The sequence below is a fragment of the Mus musculus genome, chromosome X, assembly GCF_000001635.26.
Source record: "Mus musculus strain C57BL/6J chromosome X, GRCm38.p6 C57BL/6J".
NCBI lineage: Eukaryota > Metazoa > Chordata > Mammalia > Rodentia > Muridae > Mus > Mus musculus.
This window is the reverse complement of record NC_000086.7, coordinates 20,887,854-20,909,762: the sequence shown is the minus strand read 5'-3', so window position 1 is coordinate 20,909,762 and position 21,909 is coordinate 20,887,854. Positions and strand designations below refer to the sequence as shown.

The following is a 21,909-nucleotide window of genomic DNA, read 5'->3' as shown; positions in this document are numbered from 1 at the left end:
CTAGACTTTATTGTTCACAAAGTATTGTCAATTAGTTTTTACAAACTATTACAATTTAAAGTATTATGTAGTTTCTGTACCAGCACTGAAGGGGGAAAGGTTCAAGAGACCAACCTGGATGTGGTCCTCATATCTGAGATCTGAACACTGATGGATGTGCCCTTCTGTATTTCTCCCCAGGGCAAAATACTTCAAAGGGAAGAAGATCCATGGAGAAATTGACATTAAAGTAGAGCAAGTAAGTTGAGGCACACTTGGAACTCCACTGTCTGAGCCGCAGACCAATTGTTCACACATGATGTGGGCAAATCACTGATTTTTCTGTCTTTTCCAGGCTGAATTCTCTGATCTCAATCTTGTGGCTCATGCCAATGGTGGATTCTCTGTGGACATGGAAGTTCTTCGGAATGGAGTCAAAGTTGTGAGGTAAGCATGAAAAAGGCATACTGGTACTATGGGGGAAAGTATAGGGGACTACCTTAGAACTGAGAGAGAATCATTAACTCCCCCTTCAATGAGCAAAACCTTAGGTGCAGGGAGAGCCAAAGAGCCTAGCAGACCACAAGGAAACTTCTCAATTATTCATTCAACAAATATTTGTTAAGCATCTCTTCATTGTAGGTTCTATCCTCAGCACTTGACACCAACAGACATTTATTTATCACCCACTGTATGCCAAGAACTCTTATACATGCTGAGTGACCTAATGGTAAACAAAGCAGAACAACCACCCCCCAAAAAAATAAAGCTCTCTGCCCTTGTTATTTGAGCAGATAATGAGAAAACATAAACAGGGAGGCAGAGGCAGGCAGATTTCTGTGAATTTGAGGTCAGCATGGTCTACAGAGTGAGTTCCAGGTCAGCCAGGACTACACAGAGAAACCCTGTCTCAAAACAACAACAACAACAGGGGCTGGAGAAATAGCTCAGTGGCTGCTCTTCCAGAGATCCTGAGTTCAATTCCCAGCAACCACATGGTGACTCACAACTGTAATAAGAGATGTAATGAGAGATGATTCCTGCTTCTGGTGTGCAGGAAGATAGAGTATATATATATATATATATATATATATATATATATATATATATATATATAACAATAACAAAAAAAAGTGAAACCACAAAGGAAAACCCAGAACAGTAAAGCAGATGCAGGGCTTGTTGGAAGATACTGGGGTTTGCAGTTTGGAAAGAGTAACCTGGTAGCATAAGAAACAGTTGAGAAGGACCTGAAGAAAGGGAAAGAGAGATTCTTGTAGGTATGCTAGGGGAATATTGCAGGCGGAGGGAAGAGCTCATAGATACCCTGAGGCTGCAGTCTATTCTGAGCAACACACTTGGAGGACAACTGGGAGCCTGAGAGATTGAGACCAAGGAGACACCAGACTCACGTGGACAGAGTTGCAAGCTGACGTCCAGGAGATAGGAAAGTCTGAAAAGGAGTCAATCACCAGATGGAGAAAGGTTGGAGACCTTCTGCTCCAGGCAGAAGGACCAGTTTGTGTATGTGGACAGAGAGGGAAAAAAAAACACTTTGCAATTTTCAAGACTTATGAATACTTAGAAATTCAAAAGATTGGTAGGGAACTTCCTGGTTAGGTGGGGGGGGGGGGTGTTGGGAGTGCTCACCATTTGTATCTATGCCACCAACCCAGGTCTCTGAAGCCAGACTTTGTGCTGATCCGCCAGCATGCCTTCAGCATGGCACGTAATGGAGACTACCGAAGTTTGGTCATTGGGCTGCAGTATGCTGGAATCCCCAGTGTAAACTCTTTGCATTCTGTCTACAACTTCTGTGACAAACCCTGGGTGGTAAGTTACAGGAAGAGTACTAATGCAGATAGAGTTACAGGAAGAGTACTAATGCAGATAGAATTGCTCATATGTGCATGAGGGAATCTGGAGCCACTCTGTCTTTTCAGAAGTGAAGATGTTTAAAAGTTTAATATGCAAATTAGCTTTGCATCACTAACAAATACATGACATAATCAACTCACAAAATGAAATGGTTTATTTTACCTCAGTTTTTGAGGTTTCAATCCATGTTGTGTTGGCCCTGTTGCTGGGGGGTTGTAGCATGGCAGAACATCATGGTGGAAGTGCACAGTGGAGCAAAGTTACCACTCTGTGGCCAGGAATTAAAGGAGGAAGAAAAGAAGGAGGGATGAAAGAGGAGGGAAGGAGGAGGAGGAGGAGGAGAAGGAGAAGGAGAAGGAGAAGGAGAAGGAGAAGGAGAAGGAGAAGGAGAAGGAGAAGGAGAAGGAGAAGGAGAAGGAGAAGGAGAAGGAGAAGGAGAAGGAAGAAGAAGAAGAAGAAGAAGAAGAAGAAGAAGAAGAAGAAGAAGAAGAAGAAGAAGAAGAAGAAGAAGAAGAAGAAGAAGAAAGACAACAACCAGGGAGTTATAATCCCCTGTGAGAGTACCCCCCAGAAAACCTAAAACATCTAGGTAGGCCTCATCTCTTAAAGTTTCTGGGGAACAAATTTTTAAGACATAGACCTTGAGGATATTCCAAATCCAAATTAGCACTTGAGATAACAGTTTAGAGACTTACCTGAGGTAAAGAACTCACTGATTCATGTCTTCTGGTTTTCATAGTTTGCCCAGATGGTTCGACTACACAAGAAGCTTGGAACAGAGGAATTCCCTCTGATTGATCAGACTTTCTATCCTAATCACAAAGAGATGGTAAGTCTGGGAGAATGGAGTGGGAAAGATTCAGAACTACTGTAATGTTATCATGGCTGATAGGCTGATATCTGAGTATTATACACAAGTTCTCAACCTGTGTGTTACAACACTTTCATAGGGATTGAATATCAGATATTTACATTGCAATTCATAACTGTAGCAAAATTACAGTTATGAAGTAGCAACAAAAGTAATTTTATAGTTGGGGGTCACCACAATGAGAGGAACTATATTAAAGGGCCATAGCATTATGAAGGTTGAGAACTACTAGTATAGAGAATTGAAGTCACTTTATAGTTGAGTCTATTATATAGCCTTTGTCCAGAATGCTTAGAAAACATAAATGCTTCAAATTTCAGAGTTTTCATTTTGGATTTTGAAATATTCGTATAAGGTATTTTAAGCATGGGACTTGAGTCTAAAGATTTATTTTATTTTATATGTGTGGGTGCTTTGCCTATATATGTGTTGATGTACCATACTCACATGGTGCCCACGGGGGCCAAAAAAAGGTCAAATCCCCTGAAACTGGAGTTACAGACAGTGGTAAGCTGTCATGTAGGTGCTTTTGTGTACCACCTGAACCTGAACCCCAGTTCTCTGTAAGAGCTTTTAACCCCTGAACCATCTCTCCAGCCTGGGACCCAAGTCCAAACATGAAATTAATGTTTCACATATGCTGTCTTAATCAAGGTTTCTATTCCTGCACAAATATGACCAAGAAGCAAGTTGGGGAGGAAAGGATTTATTTGGCTTACACTTCCATGTTACTGTTGATCACCAAAGGAAGTCAGGACTGGAACTCAGGCAGGTCAGGGAGCAGGAGCTGATGCAGAGGCCATGGAGGGATGTTCTTTACTGGCTTGCTTCCCCTGGCTTGCTCAGCTTGCTTTCTTATAGAACCCAGGTCTACCAGCCCAGGAATGGCACCACCCACAATGGACCCTCCACCCTTGATCACTAATTGAGAAAATGCCTTATAGCTGGATCTCATGGAGGCATTTCTTCAAGGGAGGCTCCTTTCTCTGTAATAACTCCAGCTTGTGTCAAATTGAGACACAAACCAGCCAGTACATATGCCTTATTCACATAACTCCAACTTACTCTTTTATTTTATTTTTTATTTTTTCGAGCCATGGTTTCTCTGTGTAGCCCTGGCTGTCCTGGAACTCACTCTGTAGACCAGGCTGGCCTCAAACTCAGAAATCCACCTGCCTCTGCCTCCCAAGTGCTGGGATTAAAGGTGTGCACCACCACTGCCCGGCCTTACTCTTACAGAGTATTTTTAGTAAGCCTATGTATTGACTGCTACCTGGAACATGAGGTCACATGTAGAACATGACACTTGTGGAGCACATAATGGTGCTCAAAAGGTTTCAGCATTGGGAACATTTCAGATTCTAGATTTTTGATGAGGAATGTTCAACCAGGACCACAAATTTCCCAGTAGTTACAAGTATGAACTAAGTTATTGATCCCAGTATTTATCAAATCTTATTTTTATATTATTTACTCTTTTTTGTTTGTTTTTGTTTTGTTTTGTTTTTTTGTTTGTTTGTTTGGTTGGTTGGTTGGTTTTTTTTTTTTTTTTCCGAGACAGGGTTTCTCTGTATAGCCTTGGCCACCCTGGAACTCACTCTGTAGACCAGGCTGGCCTCAAACTCAGAAATCCACCTGCCTCTGCCTCCCTATTATTTACTCTTACCAGTATTAAATATCTATTTCTAGTGTGAATTAATAGAATTAACATAATGTATCAGATTGTATTTCATGTAGAAAGCATATAATTATTACTAACATTATGAAATATTCATTCTGATAGAAATTTTACCCGTTATTTCAAATTCAGATTGCCAACAAAAGTGTTCAGCAGTGGTATTATAAATTATTTACAAATTAAAAATTGAATTGTTTATTATCATAAAATATAATCATTACTACAAATGAACATGAATGCTACAAGTCATTGTAATTGATATATATTGTAGATACCAATATTATAAATTAAATTAGAATTTTACTAGAAATTAAACAACCAGCCAGATATGGTGATGTGGGTCTATAATTCTAGCAATGAGCGGGTAGAGGCAGGAGGACTATAAGGTTTTTTTGGTTTGTTTTTTTTTTGAGACAGGGTTTCTCTTTATAGCCCTGGCTGTCCTGGAACTCACTTTGTAGACCAGGCTGGCCTCGAACTCAGAAATCCACCTGCCTCTGCCTCCCAAGTGCTGGGATTAAAGACGTGTGCCACCACCACCCGGCTGAGGACTATAAGTTTGAGGCCAGCCTGGCTACATAGAAATCAAATAATCATTACTAGCATCATCAAAGAGTATAGGTAAGTGTATCACAAATTATGCTTGCATACAAATTAGAAGTGTCTTCTCTGAAGTATATTCAAACAGAAATTATCATTACTAATACTTGATGTATTAGATGTAACAACTAATACTATAGTTTATTGCATTTGTAGCAAACTAAGGTTACCAATATACATGATTAGTACTTATGCTAAGAAGAAATCAAATTGTTAATATTTCAGTGGCTATATGGATATTGACATTTACATTATGGTTACTATAAACTATAAGTGCTATGGTTATATGTCAAGTTTTAGTTACAAATAGAAATTGAATCATTGTTAGTAACTCCATCAAAGTTTACAACTAATTACTAATTTTTCCAATGCTACAAGTTATATTTACTTACATAAATAAACATTACCAACTTTATGGCTTAAATTATAATTAAATATCAGTGAGAATCTAGTATTATTAACTTTACTACCAATATTGCAAATATTATGGTTGTTCGTATAAATTAAAAATGTATGAATTAGGCTTATTTGCAGATCAAGGCATTAGCTTTGTTTTATTTGGTTTGATTTGATCTTTTGAGACAGGGTTTCTCTGTGTAAACCACCTTGGCTGTCCCAGAACTTTCTTTGTAGACCATGTTGGCTTTGAACTCACAGAGATACATCTGCCTCTGTACCTTAGTTCTGGGACTAAAGATATGCACTGCCATGCCCAGGCAAAACCATTAGGTCTAAGAAAATCCAATTTCCTCTCAAATCTACTTATCTCAATTATTATTTATTCCTTATTCTTTGAGAACCAGTTCAGTAGAGTGCCATTATGAGCATAGAATCCATAACTGGAATTTCTGCGTGGAAATCCTAGCCCTACAATTTACTACTTACTAACACAAGAGAATTTAATTAGATGCCATGCAGCTCAGTTTATCCATCAGTAAAATGCAGGTGATAATATTTCTTGAATCATAGAGTTGGTGTGAGAATTAAATTACTGAATAAATGTAAAGTAGTTAAACTCCTTCACCTAGCATATCTTAACTGCTCATTGTGTAGGTAGAAGTTATCTTTCTATTTGTAGGTGATTGTTTTGATCATGAAAGAGTGTTAGACTTTGTCAAATGCTTTTGCTGTTTTATTGACATGATCATGTGGCTTTTGCTCTTTATTCTATGAATATACACTATTACATTAATTGATTTTTCATATAAGTTCATAGTTTCATAAATGTGTTTATGATGTGTCTTGGTGTAAAATTTTGCATTACTAGGCTCACTTGGTCATAGCACAAATCCACTGTGGGATTCAGATAGTATATTGTTAAAGATTATGGTGTCTGTATTTGTAAGGAGTACTGGGTTATAATTTTCTTTTCTAATGTAGTTTGGGTATCAGGATACTATTTTTCTTACAAAAAAGCTTGACAATATTTGATTCCCTTCTATTTTTATGGGGGAATTAATGTTATATCTTCTTTAAATATTTGGTGGGATTAATCAAGAAGACATCTAGTTCAAGGATTTTTCTGTATTTTATTTTATTATGCTGGGTTACATAAGGCCATGTTCATGCAAGTATATATTGTACTTTGAGCATCACCCTCTCCCAAATCTGGCTACTCTCCCCTCTCACTATTCGCCCCTCCCCCCGCATCAGTTCTCCAGATAATTTTGATTCCATTTTTTTTAAAGATTTATTTATTGATTATATGTAAGTACACTGTAGCTGTCTTCAGACACTCCAGAAGAGGGAGTCAGATCTCATTACAGACGGTTGTGAGCCACCATGTGGTTGCTGGGATTTGAACTCTGGACCTTCGGAAGAGCAGTCGGGTGCTCTTACCCACTGAGCCATCTCACCAGCCCCTTGATTCCATTTTCATGCCATTTGTATATATGCAATTTTATGTATCTATTTAAAAATCTAGGACCTGCAGAAAAAAAACATGATATTTACCTTTCTGAAACTAACTTACTTCGCTTAATATAATTATCTCATTATACCCATTTTCCTGCAGAAGGTATAACTTCATTTTCCTTTATGACTGAAAATCTTCATTGTGTATATAACCACATTTCATGTGCTTCTGTTGAGGGATACCTTGTTAGTTTCACAGTTTAGCTATTGTGAAAAGTTCTGTGATATCTTTTGGGTAAATACCCAGGCATGGTGTAGCTAGGTAGATCTAGTTTAGTTTCCTGAAACATTAGCATAAGACCCAAAACTCTAAAACTGATAGAAAAAGTAGAAGAAAAACCCCACTTCATGTTATTGGAGTAGGCAAGGGCTTTCTAAATACAACTCTAGTCACTCAGGAAGTTAAGGTTAACAATTGAAAAATGAGTCTTCCTGAGTTAACCAAGACACAGCCGTCAGAATAGGAGAAAATATTTACTAGATGACAAAGGATTGATATGTACAATATATAAAGAACTAAATAATCTAATAGCAAAAACTCAAATAATCCAGTCAGTAGATAGGCTACGGAAATAAGCAAACAGTTTTCAAAAGATAACGTCTTACACGCATTCACGCGACCGGCCAGGAAAGACGCAACAAACCAGAATCTTCTGCGGCAAAGCTTTATTGCTTACATCTTCAGGAGCAAGAGTGCAAGAGAGCAAGAGCTCTATTGCTTACATCTTTAGGAGCCAGAGCGCAAGAGCGCTAGAGTGCAAGAGCCAGAGCAAGAGTGCAAAGGCAAGAGCAAGAGAGAGAATGGCGAAACCCCGTCCCTTTTAAGGAGAATTATCCTCCGCCTAGGACTTGTCACTCCCTGATTGGCTGCAGCCCATCGGCCGAGTTGTCGTCACGGGGAAGGCAGAGCACATGGGGTGGAGAACTACCCTTGGCACATGCGCAGATTATTTGTTTACCACTTAGAACACAGGATGTCAGCGCCATCTTGTAACGGCGAATGTGAGGGCGGCTCCCCACAATAACGTACAAACCGTCACCAGAAAAATGCAAATTAAAAATATTTTGAGATTTTATCCATGCTAATCATCATACTGGTAGTCATCAATGAAACAAATAGGCCGGGCAGTGATGGCTCACGCCTTTAATCCCAGCACTTGGGAGGCAGAAGTAGGCAGATTTCTGAGTTCGAGGCCAGCCTGGTCACAGAGTGAGTTCCAGGACAGCCAGGGCTACACCCCCCCAAAAAAAAAATAGAAAAAGAAAGAAAAGAAAAGAAAAGAAAAGAAAAGAAAAGAAAAGAAAAGAAAAGAAACAAATAACAAATAAAACCCTGGCTAGCCTGGATCTCATTATATAGTCCAGGCTAGTTTTGACCTTAATGCAAGAATTTCAGCCTTCTAAGTGCTAGGATTACAGATATGAGCTACCACATCCAGCTTTTTCTATGGAAAATGTTCTAACTTAAGATTCTAATTCATTTATTATATATAGATCTATTCAGATTTTTCCTTTCCTCTAAAGTCAGTTTTTTTTTTTTTTTTTTTTTTTTTTTTTTTTTTTTGAGACAGGGTTTCTCTGTGTAGCCCTGGCTGTCCTGGAACTCACTCTGTAGACCAGGCTGGCCTCAAACTCAGAAATCCACCTGCCTCTGCCTCCCAAGTGCTGGCATTAAAGTCATGCACCACCATTGCCCAGCTAAATTCAGTTTTAGAAGTTTGTGTTTTTATAGAAATTCATTCATTTCATTTAGTTTTATAAATTTGTTATACCATAGCCTGTATTACAATTTTTATTTCCATAAATAAAAAAAGCAATGTGGCTTTTATCCTTGATGTTAGTAATTAAGAGTTTTATATATGTTTCCTTTGTTTAAAGGAAAGTTGAGACGCTTTTTTGTTTAAAAGCGTCTCAACTTTCTGTATTATGTATTTTTCTTATCTTTTTCATCACTTCTACTCTAATGCTTATTAATCCTTTTCTGCTTGCTTTGAATTTTGTTTTTCTTCCTAATTTCTTAAGATGGAAGGAATTTCTTAAGATGATTGACTATTTTATCTTATTTGTTCATTTATTTTTATTTATGTTTTTATTTATTTGAAGGTTTTTCTGTGTAGTCCTGGCTGGCCTAGAACTCACTCTGTGAACCAAGCTGGCTTCAAACTCACAGATATCTGCCTACCTCTGCCTTCTGAGTGCTAGGATTAAAGCACTGGGCCCTTGCCACCTGGCTTTATTTTATTTTTAATAATTTTTAAAAATGAAGATGTATTTGTGCATGTGAATGCATGTGGCAGCACAGGCCAGAAGGCTTCAGATCTCCTACAGCTGACGTTACAAGTATTTGCCATCCACCTAGTATAGGTGTTGGGGACTGAACTCTGCTCCTCTTAACCACTAAACCATCTTTCCAGGCCAATTTTTAAAATTTTTAATTGTGTATATGAGGAGTGTCTATGGAAGGGATGGTATGTATTAAAAATAGGCTTTGAGAGCTGGGCACAGTGGTGCATACCTGTTATCCCAACACTAAGGAGGCAGCAGCAGGAAGATCTCTATGAGTTTGAGCAGTGCGGCATAGATTGAGAACTTGTCTCAAATAAAATAAAGATAATAAAATAAAAATAGACTGTGATTTAAAAAAAAAAAAAGACTGCATTAGATGACTTTGCCCAACTAAAATCTAATGTGTTTAAGAATATTGATAGTAAACTAGATAATGCAAGGTAAATTAAACGCATTATATACACATTTTCCTTTGTAATACTGGGATTGAGCCTGGGGCTTCACACATTCTAAGCAAGAATTCTGTCACATATGCCTTATAACTCAAAGTCAGTCTTATACAATATTTTTGTAATCCCATGTTTTGCTTTTGTTAGGGTCCAAGAACTGCCAAAGAATGATACTCCAGACTCAACTAGTATGCAAAAAAAAACCCCAAAGAGTGTTTATTCATCAGAATTTCCTTCAGCAGTCTCCCCCTTTGGGAATGGAGACCAAGGTGTATGCTTTGCAAGATCAGTTTAAAGCCTGTTAGGGGTATGGGTGTTTTTGTGATTGGTTAACACTCTGGGGACTTTTCAGGGTAGCAAGGTGTCCTTGAATTGGCTGCCTGCCGCTGTGGTTGGCTGACCATGTGTTCCTGGATCCAGATTCTCATTTCTAGGAAACAGAAATTTAGGCCTAGTCTTCCAAACTGCCAGTTTTCAGCCTAACATGGAGTTAGCTTGGCTCTGACTAACTCAGTCCTCTCACTTTATGTATTTTGGAGCTCTGTTGTTACTGGCATATTTGTTATTTGTTGTATCTTCTTAATGATTTGATCTTACTATAAAATACCCTTATCTCTAATGACAATCTGCTTAAATGTCTGTTTTATCTGATATTTGTATAGCCATTCTATCTCTCTTTGTTATTATTTATATGGTAATTTTTTCCATCAATTTATGGTCTTTCTATTTTTGTATTTAAATATAAAACATGTGTCTTGGGCTAGCAAGATGACTCTGCAGTTAAAAGTACTTGACACCAAGCCTGATGACTCGAGTCCAGCCAGGATCTACATAGCAGGAGATAATCCACTCCCACAAGTTGTACCATGACCTCCACATGGTGCACTGTAGCATGTGTGCAGGTATCAGTGCACTCGCTCGCGCGCGCACACACACACACACACACACACACTGAATAAATAAAAGGGTGTTTTGTTTTGTTTTGTTCTGTTTTTGAGAACTTGTCCAGCTGGGTGTGGTGGTACATACCCAGCACTCAGGAAGCAGGGGCAAGAGGAGCTTTGTAAATTTGAGGATAGCCTAGTCTCTACATAGCTCCAGGACAGTCAAGACCACATAGAGAGACTATCTCAAAATAAAAGAAGAATGTTGTCCATACACACAAAAAATATTAAAAATAAATAAATTAATTAATTAATTAAATGTGTCTCTTGTAGACAGCATATAGTTAAGTCATGTTTTATATTCCTTATGCCTTTTTAGAAAGATTTTATTTTTTAAATTTTATACACATGAGCATTTGCCTGCATGTATGATGGCAGCTATGTTGGTACTAGGAATTGAACCTGAGTCCTCTGCAAGAGTAGCAAATGCTACTGAGCCATCTCTCTATTCCCTTCCTGCATTTTAAATGGAGTGTTTATTTTCATTTAACCTAATTACTAGTAAGTTAGAATTTATGCTTGCAATTTTCCTTCTTTTATTTCTTTTTTCTTTAAGACGGAGTGTCTCTTTGTAGTCCAGGCTGGCCTTGAATTCACAATGTAGCCCAGACAGATCTTAAACATAATCCTTCTGCCTTGGCCCCCTAGGACTAAAAGCACATTTCACAGGGTCTCACTATGTAGCCCTGGCAATCCTGGAAGTCACTATACTGACTAGGCTGGCCTTCAACTCAGAGATCTGCCTGCCTCTGCCTCCTGAGTGCTGAGATTAAAGGTGTGCGCCACCACATCCAGCAACTCTTTTATTCTTATGTTTACAATTTTGAGGGCTTTTTTTTTCAATATTTGCTTTTTCAAACATATAGTTTTAGTATTTTTCCTGGGGATTATAAGTGATTTCTTAACTTATACAACTCTAATTGAAATTTGAGCAGCAGAGAACGTGACAAGTCAGAGAAAGATTTGACAGAAGAGGATATGCCCAACTCACAAAAAGAGAGAGAGAGAGAGAGAGAGAGAGAGAGAGAGAGAGGAAAGGGAAGCTACTTAAGAGATACTTCCATCCTTCTTAGAATGGGGAGCAAAATACCCATGGAAGGAGTTACAGAGATAAAGTTCAGAGCTGAGCCTAAAGGAATGAGTATGCACAGACTGCCCCACTGGGGATCCATCCCATAAACAACCACCAAACCCAGACACTATTGCATATGCCAGCAAAATTTTGTTGACAGGACCCTGATATAGCTGTCTCCTGTGAAGGTATGCCAGTGCCTGGCAAATACAGAAGTGGATGCTCACAGTCATCTATTGGATGGAACACATTGCCCCCAACGCAGGAGCTAGAGAAAGTACCCAAGGAGCTAAAGGGGTCTGCAACCCTATAGGTGGAACACCGATATGAACTAACCAGTACTCCCAGATCTCATGTCTCTAGCTGCATATGTAGCAGAGGATGGCCTAATCAGCCATCATTGGGAGGCGAGTCCCTTGATCTTGCAAAGATTATATGCCACAATACAGGGGAATGCCAGGACCAGGAAGCAGGAGTAGGAGGGTTGGAGAGCAGGGCGGGGCGGGGGGGTCTATAGGGGACATTTGGAATAGCATTTGAAATGTTAATGAAGAACATATCTAATAAAAATTGTTTTTGAAAAAAAGAGAGGCAGCGAAGAGAGAGGAAAGAAGGCAATTTTACTGAACAGGTACCGAGACAGGTTGCAGAAAAGAGAACAAGCTCGACACAGATAAAGACAGGACAAACCGGAGAATGAGAATGAGCCAGAATTTTAAAACAAATTGCCAGTGTTATTCTGAGGCCAAGCAAAGTAATTCAGGAGAAACTAAAGAAGCCAGATTGAGTCAGTCAGCTTGGAGAGGCGTTTGAGCCCAAACAGCTTAGTTGAAAGCAGCCAGCTATAGCTGAGAAAGAGCTAAGGAGTGAGCCCATTCAGCAGTAAGTCTCAGAGGCTGAAAACACTCTAGGCCTAGATTAGACTGTACAAAGGCCAGAAGCTTCCAGGCCTAGGTCTAGGTTGCATACAGAGGCAGTAAGCCTTGGAGACCACAGTTACATCAGGTGAATAAAAGTTACCTTTACACTTTATGATACTATTAGCATACAAATAACATCTTTGCCAATTGTGCACCAAAGACTATAAACATAATTATACTTTATATAGTTGCCTTTAAGTTAGGGAAGAAAGAAGTATATCAAACCAAACAAAGCATTCATATCATTATTTGTATTTACCAGCAAAGACAGGCTAGGTAGAACATGCCTGGAATCCCAACATTTAGAGGTCACAACCACAGCTAAATAGAGTTCAAGGGGCTACAAGAGACTAAATAAATAATAAATAAATAAATAAATAAATAAATAAATAAATAAATAAATGTGTGTGTGTGTGTGTGTGTGTGTATGTGTATAGATATTTTGTGTACATGTGTGCATATATATAATACCTGTATGGTTACCATTAGTTGTTCTTTATTTCTTCATGAAGATTCAAGTGACTAGACAATATTTCATTTGACTGTTTTTATAGGATAGATGTACTAATGATTAATCATTTCAGATTTTATCTGATATCTTTATTTCTTCTTCAATTTTGAAAGACAATATCCAAGTTTTTTTAAAGATTTATTTCTTTATTATGTCTAAGTACACTGTAGCTGTCTTCAGACACACCAGAAGAGGGCATCAAATCTCATTACGGATGGTTGTGAGCCACCATGTGGTTGCTGGGATTTGAACTCAGGACCTTTGGAAGAGCAGTCAGGGCTCTTAACCGCTGAGCCATCTCTCCAGCCCCAATATCCAAGTTTTATTTCAATTGCTATGATAAAATACCACAACAAAAAGCAATTAGTGGAGAAAGATGTTTATTTCCACTCACAATTCCAGGTTATAGTCCATCATAGCATCTAAGTCACAATGGCAGACCTTGAAACAGCTAGTCATATCCATAATCAAAATAGAAAGAAATAAATGTATCCATGCGTAGTACTCAGCTAGCTTTCTCTGCTTATACAGCCCAGGTCCCTAAACCAAAGAATGGTGCTGCCATGCCCACAGACCAGCCTGATCTAAGCAATTCCTCAGTGCGACTCTCTACCTAGATGATGCTAGATTGTGTCAAGTTGACAATTAAAACTATCAGGGATTGCATTGCAGGATACAGAATTCTTGATTTGTATAGGCCTTTCCTTTCAGCACTTTGTTATTTCACTGCCTCCTGACTTCCAAAGTTTCAGCTTGCTAATCGTATTGAGAATCCTTTGAGCATGATAAGTCATTTCTACTACTTTTAGACTCTTCTCTTTGACTTTCATAAGTTTGTTTGTAATGTGTCTAGTGAGTTCCAGGACAACCAGGACTGCACAGAGAAACCCTGTCTTGAAAAAAAAGGGGGGGATTTACTAATTTACTAATATACCTTATTTATTAAGCATATGTTGTTACTTATCTAAATGTTCTAGCAGCTTGGTGTTGAATAGATAGCATCTTAAATCAGTTTTTGTTAATCTGAATAGGCCTTTATAACCTTAATATTTTATCGTCATATACAGTATAGTCTAAACCAGAATTAAATCACAAATACAGTATGTTGTAGTAGATATAACCATAAATCTGTATCATCATACACAAGTCCATATCAATCCAAGGTATTTGAGACTTATTGTTGCTTCTTTAGTCTAAAATGATAAACAGATAAAAAAGGACTGACAGTTTTACAAATGTTGCTTTATTCTCTGTGATCATCTTAAGGTGGTGAAGTCACATGGCGTATCCTCCTTAACCTTAGTAAAAATAGTTGCCAGCCATGTGGCTGCTTATATCCTGATGAGGTCACCAGATAAGATGGAAGAGAGCCACATAGTTGCTATTTTAAAAATATCTATTTTCCTAACACACATACACAGTTTTTAATGAGAGTTGAATTCAAGTCACTTACACGCAGAGTTGAATCCAAGCCACATCCATACGCATATAGACTTGAATACAAGTTACATATATCCTAATCCAGAGTTGAATCACATATGTATAGATTTTTTATAATAAGCCCTTTGTTTCAAGTTTAAAGCTAAATTTTGTTACAGATTTTATAGCATACCCAGTGAATTTGCAAATCCTGAGATAAGAGGTTACAGCATAATCTTAACAGATTTTTTTTAGAACAAAGTACAAAGGAATCATAGAGATAGCATATTTTTAAGAGTGGGAAGTAGAAAAAGTGTAGAACAAAGCAAGATATATAAGATATTTAGGGATCATTTTTCTGTGCAGTAGCACTTGTTAACAATTTGTGAAAATTTTGAAATTGAGTTTGCCAATTTTTTTACTTTTTATTATTATTTTTTTTTGCCATTGATCTGTACTAAGGCCAAGCTGTTGTAATAGAATCTGAGTCCAGGGAGAGACAGTCAAAAAACTGAACACTATGCTAGTGTGTTCCTAGAAACTCCAAGATGGAGCTGAGAGCTGATGCTGTGGGATTGCAGGCTGGAGCCAGAGATGAGCAGGAGAGAAGGAAGACATCCACATGAGTGCAGAAGGCTGCAAGAGCCAGAAAAGCATATAGGTGCCCACATGGAGGGCACAGCAGGTCAGAGCAAAGCAGCAGCTGAAGGATTGGACTCTAGAATTGGAATAAAATTCACCAACAAACTGTACACACTTTAGGAGTGTTAGAGTGGTACTTTTGTTTGCTACAGGGGCGAATAGCTACGTGCTGGGTGTGTGCACCTGCAGCTGACCTGCTCCATTGCTTTTTTTCTGCTCCTTTTGGTCCAGCTCCAGCTCCCACTTTGCAACAAACTTACAGATCCATCAACCATAACTTAAAGACAGGACTTTTACAACGTGTGTGGGAGAGAGTACCAGACACACACACACACACACACACACACACACACACACACACACACACACACAAAACAGGACCTGAGGTGGAAAAAAAAAGAGAAAGAAAGAAGGAATGGGAAGTCTTTATTCCATTCTGATCCCTTGTAATATTTGTTAGGATCCAAGATAATATTGGGATTTATGGTACCATTAGGTGTCCATATTTGTATTGGTTTCCTAAGGGGTATTAAGACCAGATTCAAAAGGTAGATATGTTTAGAGGCCCTTGAGTCAAAGCACTAAGTGGATAGGATGTTCTCCAAGAGGTACCTCATAGGTGAGGCAGAAGAGGAACTGAATGAGGAAGGCACAAACCAAACAGTGGGCCATTGCCTCACAATTGAGGGCATAGCCAGGGGTTTAGCCTGGCTAAGCCCAAGGAGACACTCAGTACATGGTACCAAGACTTTTCAAATGAAACCAAAAGGTGAAAACTGAGCTAAAAAAATGAAGCCTCACCCAGGGGAAAGAGTCATAAGTAGGCACTTCCACTTCCAAGATTACCAGAGACTTGGGAAGCATTTAAGCCAAATGAGAGGGATCACTCACCAATTGCCAGTGATGGATGGAAGGCCAACCGATTGGTGGTCCAAAAGGTGGATCTGTTGCAGGTGAAACAGGTGGGTAGGGTTCCAGTATGGTTTGGACTGCTGGTAGTAGGGGTTGGGGAGTAGAGTGGGGTGGTACTGGGGTGGTGGTGAGTGCACAGGCCCAGGAGAACCTACAGAGTCATCAGCACCAATGATAGGACTTAGCAGCAGGGTGTCTTGGCAGATGGAAGCCAAGAAATGCTGCAGCAGAGATGGCACCACACAGTAGATCTCAGGCAAGAGGTTTGTAGAGGGTTGTGGAAGCCATCAGAGTGGGCACACAAGAGAGAGAGAGAGAGAACAAGACAGACAGACAGACAGACAGACAGACAGACAGACAGAGGGGACGTTTAAAGGGTTGGTGAGTAATAATGACATAGTTTAGCTACTGGCACTGAGTTGCTGAAGGCAGGCAGGGGGAAGGCTTGATTTCTGACAGTCCCTGTGTTTATACCATGTTTTGTCATTTCTTTGCATAGCTCGTACATTCTTGTTGAAACTGTTCATCTTAATCTTATGTGGCAACTCAGGAATAGTTTATTCCACACCCAGCCCAAACATATTTCTGTTGTGTTTTTAGTGACTTTCCTGAACTGATTATTTAAAGTTTAAATTATTTATCATGTGCAGCCATGGAAGCCTCTACTCCATTAGTGAACCACTCTTTTTTTTTTAATTATTTTATTTAGGTTCCAACTGCTACCCTCCTCCCAGTCCCCACTTCCACTCCTCCTCCCCTTGCCTCTGAGAGGGTGGTCTACCCACCCACCCCACCCCCACCCCCATCCCAGCCACCAGACCTCCCCACTCCCTGGGGTCTCAAGTCTCTCAAGGATTAAGTACATCTTCTCCCACTGAGTCCAGACCAAGCAGTCCTCTGCTGTATATGTGCTGGGGGTGCTTCAGACCAGCAGGTTTTATGCTGCCTGGTGGGTGAGTGAGCCACTCTTAATTGAGCCCATTTTCTTTTTTCTTTTGAGACGGAGTCTCACTGTGTAACCCCAACTTGACGTAAAAGCCATACAATTCTCCTGTTTCAGCCTCCTGAGTGCTGAGGTTACAGGTATATGGTAACACATCTGGCTAGATAATGTTTAGACATCAACACCTTGTTGATGAGCTTGTTGTGCGTGTTATGGCATGCCTTTAATGCCCTGGCATACTATTTACAACTTTACCTCTGCTTGTGTAGAGCTTCGAGGTCAGCCAGTTGTCATGGAAGGCTTTGGAAGATTTCCAGCCCTGCTCCATCTCATCCAGTGGTTGCTCTAATGTCAAAAGGCAAAATTACAACAATTTTTAAATTATTTTCTAAAAATTCTTCTCTCATAAAATAGGTATCAACTGTAGTTCCCCTCCCTCTGCTCCCACCAGCCCCTCCTCCTACCCTCCCCTCTCCCCCAATTCACTCCCCCTGTTCCCCTTCAGAAAAGAGCAGGCCTCCCAATTTAGTGATTCTAATTGACTTTATTTTCAATTCTAAAAGCTGGCAACGCCCTAAGAAGGAGATTAATTTTATAGATATTAAAAAAAAAAAAACAAGGAAAGCAGAAACAAGAGACAAAATCTAGTAGCCATTTCAAATTTACTCTCTTTACAAGCTTGGAGTGGGGAGATAGAGCCATAGAAAAATTAGTGGTTAAGATGAAATTACTTCTTAACTATTTTTCAAAATAGGCTCATGCTATGTACTTGTTATGTAGCAAAGGATGACTTGAACCTCTCATCTTTCTGTAAAGAGAGTAAATTTGGGGCTTCTGTCCATTGCCTGGGTGCAAATATCAGCATCTGACTCTTTCAGCTGTTTGTTGGGTCTTTCAGAAGGCAGTCATGATAGGTCCCTTTTTGTGAGCATTCCATAGCCTCAGTAATAGTGTCAGACCTTGGGACCTTGAGCTGGATCCCACTTTAGGCCTGTCACTGGACCTTCGTTTCCTCAGGCTCCTCTCCTGTAATTCTATCAGACAGGAACAATTATGTGTCAGAGATGTGACTGTGGGATGGCAACCCCATCCCTCACTTGATGCCCTGTCTTCCTGCTGGAGGTGGGCTCTATAAGTTCTCTCTCCCTACTGTCCAGCATTTCATCTAAGGAATTGATGAGTCCTGAGAGTCTTTCACCTCCCAGGTCTCTGGTGCATTCTGGAGGGTCCACTCAACCTCCTATTTCCTGAAGTTGCCTGTTTGCATTCTTTCTGCTGCCCCTCAGGACTTCAGTCATTTTCCCTCACCCAATACCAGATCAGGTTTCCCTCTCCCCACCACTCCTCCCCTGCCCCCATCCCCCATCCCCCACCCCCCACCCACATCCACTTTTCTTCCCAGGTCTCTCCCTCCCTCCCCACTTGTGATTGCTTTCTTCTCTCTCCTTAGTGGGACTGAGGCATCCTCACTTGGGCACTTCAGCTTGTTGACCTTTTTGAGTTCTATGGACTGTATTTTGGGTATTCTGTACTTTTTTTTTTTTGCTAATATCTACTTATTAGTGAGTGTATACCATGCACATCCTTTTGGGGCTGAGTTACCTTACTCAGGATGATATTTTCTAGTTCCATCCATTTGCCTGAAAAACTTACAATGTTCTCGTTCTTTTTTCTTGTTAAGCTTTATTTATTTATTATATGTAAGTACACTGTAGCTGTCTTCAGACACTCCAGAAGAGGGAGTCAGATCTCGTTACATGGTTGTGAGCCACCATGTTGTTGCTGGGATTTAAACTCCGGACCTTCGGAAGAGCAGTCGGGTGCTCTTACCCACTGAGCCATCTCACCAGCCCCGATGTTCTCGTTCTTAATAGCTGAGTAGTATTCCATTGTGTAAATGAACCACATTTTCTGTATTCATTCTTCTGTCGTGGGACATCTGGGTTGTTTTCCAGCTTCTGGCTGTCACAAACAAGGCTGCTATGAACATTTTGGAGCACGTGCCCCTGTGGTATGGAGGGGCATCTTTTGGGTATATTCCCAAGAATGGTATAGCTGGGTCTTCAGGTAGATCTATTTCAATCTTTCTGAGAAACCTCCAGATTGATTTCCAGAATGGTTGTACTAGTTTTTAATCCCACCAGCAATGGAGGAGTGTTCCTCTTTCTCCACATCCTCTCCAACATGTGTTGTTACCTGAGGTTTTGATCTTAGCCATTCTGATTGGTGTAGGATGGAATCTCGGGGTTGGTTTTTTGTTTTGTTTTTATCTTTTGGTTTTTTTTTGTTTTTTGTTTTTTGTTTGTTTGTTTGTTTTTGAGACAGGGGTTCTCTGTGTTCCCCTGGCTGTCCTGGAACTCACTCTATAGAGCAGGCTGTCCTCGAACTCAGAAATCTGGCTGCCTCTGCCTCCCAAGTGCTGGGATTAAAGGCATGTGCCACCACTGCCTGGCCTCAGAGTCGTTTTGATTTGTATTTCTCTGATCACTAAGGACTTTGAACATTTCTTTAGGTGCTTCTCAGACATTCGAGATTCTTCAGTTGTGAATTCTTGGTTTAGATCTATACCCCATTTTTTTGATTGGGTTGTGTGGTTTTTTTGGTGATTAACGTCTTGAGTTCTTTATATATTTTGGATATTAGCCCTCTATATCGGATGTGGGGTTAGTGAAGATTTTTTCCCAATCTGTAGGTTGACAATTTGTCTTCTTGACTATGTCCTTTGCCTTACAGAAACTTTCCAGTTTCATGAGGTCCCATTTATCAATTAATTGATCTGAGAGCATGAACCATTGGAGTTCTGTTTAGGAAATCCCCGCCCCCCCTCCCCCGCCCCGTGCCAATGAGTTCAAGGCTCTTTCCCATTTTCTCTTCTATTAGATTCAGTGTATCTGGTTTTATGTTGAGGTCCTTGATCTACTAGGACTTGAGTTTTGTACAAGGTGACAAATATGGGTCTATTTTCATTCTTCTACATAAAGACATCCAGTTAGATCAGCACCATTTATTGAAGATGCTTTCTTTTTTCCATTGTATATTTTTGGCATCTTTGTCAAAGATCAAGTGGCTGTAAGTGTGTGGTTTTATTTCTGCGTCTTCAATTCTATTACATTGATCAACGTGTCTGTCTCTGTACCAATACCATACAGTTTTTATCACTATTGCTCTGTAGTAAAGCTTGAGGTCAGGAATGGTGATTCCCCCAGCTGTTCTTTTATTGTTAAGAATTGTTTTCACGAGCCGGGCGTGGTGGTGCACACCTTTAATCCCAGCACTCGGGAGGCAGAGGCAGGCAGATTTCTGAGTTTGAGGCCAGCCTGGTCTACAAAGTGAGTTCCAGGACAGCCAGGGAAACACAGAGAAACCGTGTCTTGTAAAAACCAAAAAAACCAAAAAAACAAAACAAAACAAAAAAAAAACACCAAAAAACAAAAACAAAAAACAAAAAAACAAAACCCTCTCAACCAAAAAAGCCCAAGGCCAGAAGGATTTAGTGCAGAATTCTACCAGACCTTAAAGAAGACCTAATACCAATTTTCCTCAAACTATTCCATAAAATAGAAACAGAAGGAACACTGCCTAACTCATTCTATAAAGCCACAATTACTCTGGTACCTAAACCACACAAGGACCTAACCAAAAAAGAGAACTTCAGACCAATCTCGCTTATGAATATCGATGCAAAAATATTCAATAAAATTCTTGCAAACTGAATTCAAGAACACATTTTTAAAAAACATCATTCACCACAGTCAAGTAGGCTTCATCCCAGGGATGTAAGGTTGGTTTAATATACGAAAATCCACTAATGTAATCCACTATATAAACAAACTCAAAGAAAAAAAATCACATGATCATTTCCTTAGATGCAGAAAAAGCATTCGACAAAATACAACACCCTTCATGTTAAAAGTATTGGAGAGATCAGGAATTCAAGGCCCATACCTAAACATAATAAAAGCAATTTACTGAAAACCAACAGTCAATATCAAATTAAATGGAGACATACTTGAAGCAATCCCACTGAAATCAGGGACAACACAAGGATACTCACTCTCCCCATATCTATTCAATATAGTACTAGAAGTGTTAGCTAGAATAATAAGACAACAAAAAGAGATCAAATAGATACAAATTGGTAAAGAAGAAATAAGGGTATTACTATTTGCAGATGATATGATAGTATACATAAGTGACACCAAAAATCCTACCAGAAAACTTCTCCAGCTGATACACAACTTCAGCAAAGTGGCTGGATACAAAATAAACTCAAATAAATCATAGCCTTCCTTTATACAAAGGATAAACAGGCTGAAAAAGAAATTAGGGAAACAACTCCCTTCACAATAGCCACAAATAATATAAAATATCTTGGAGTAAGTCTAACCGAAAAATCTTATTAAATGTTTAGTTTTTAAAAATATGCTGATTTTATTTTAACTTTTTACATTTACTCCAAATAATAAAGAGTAAAAAACCCTGCCCATTATTTTTCTAAAGCATTTATAAAATTGATAGCACAAAATTAAACAATATACAATTTTACACATGAATATCAATGCAAAAATCTTGAATTTTAACTAATAAATTAAAATATAAAAAATAACAAGAAAATATTAATTTTTAGACTCTTCAGTACCCTTATCCATGTGACCTGCTATCAGTCTTGACACTGTACACTGTATTTTGGCCTTGTTTTATCTGTTTGCTTTATTGCTTCTTTGCCACTTTGCAATAATAATAATAATAATAATAATAATAATAATAATAATAAAATTAAGAAGAGCACTTATGGTGCTTCTAAAGGATTATCTTAAGTTCCAGATAAGCCTTGTCTATATAGTGAGTATTAGGACAACTTGGGCTATAGAGTGAAACTCTGTCTCTACAA

At 39.1% G+C, this 21,909-nt stretch overlaps 1 protein-coding gene across 2 annotated transcripts in view; it reads left to right on the top strand.

The window, feature by feature from the left end:
• Syn1 (synapsin I) overlaps window positions 1-21,909 on the top strand; it is a 60,408-nt gene that overhangs the window by 11,156 nt on the left and 27,343 nt on the right. For both annotated transcript variants that reach the window (NM_001110780.1, NM_013680.4), the window contains exons 2-5: window positions 181-238; window positions 335-426; window positions 1,656-1,812; window positions 2,597-2,686. In NM_001110780.1, the coding sequence (NP_001104250.1) occupies window positions 181-238; window positions 335-426; window positions 1,656-1,812; window positions 2,597-2,686 (397 nt within the window). The remainder of the gene's footprint in view (window positions 1-180; window positions 239-334; window positions 427-1,655; window positions 1,813-2,596; window positions 2,687-21,909) is intronic.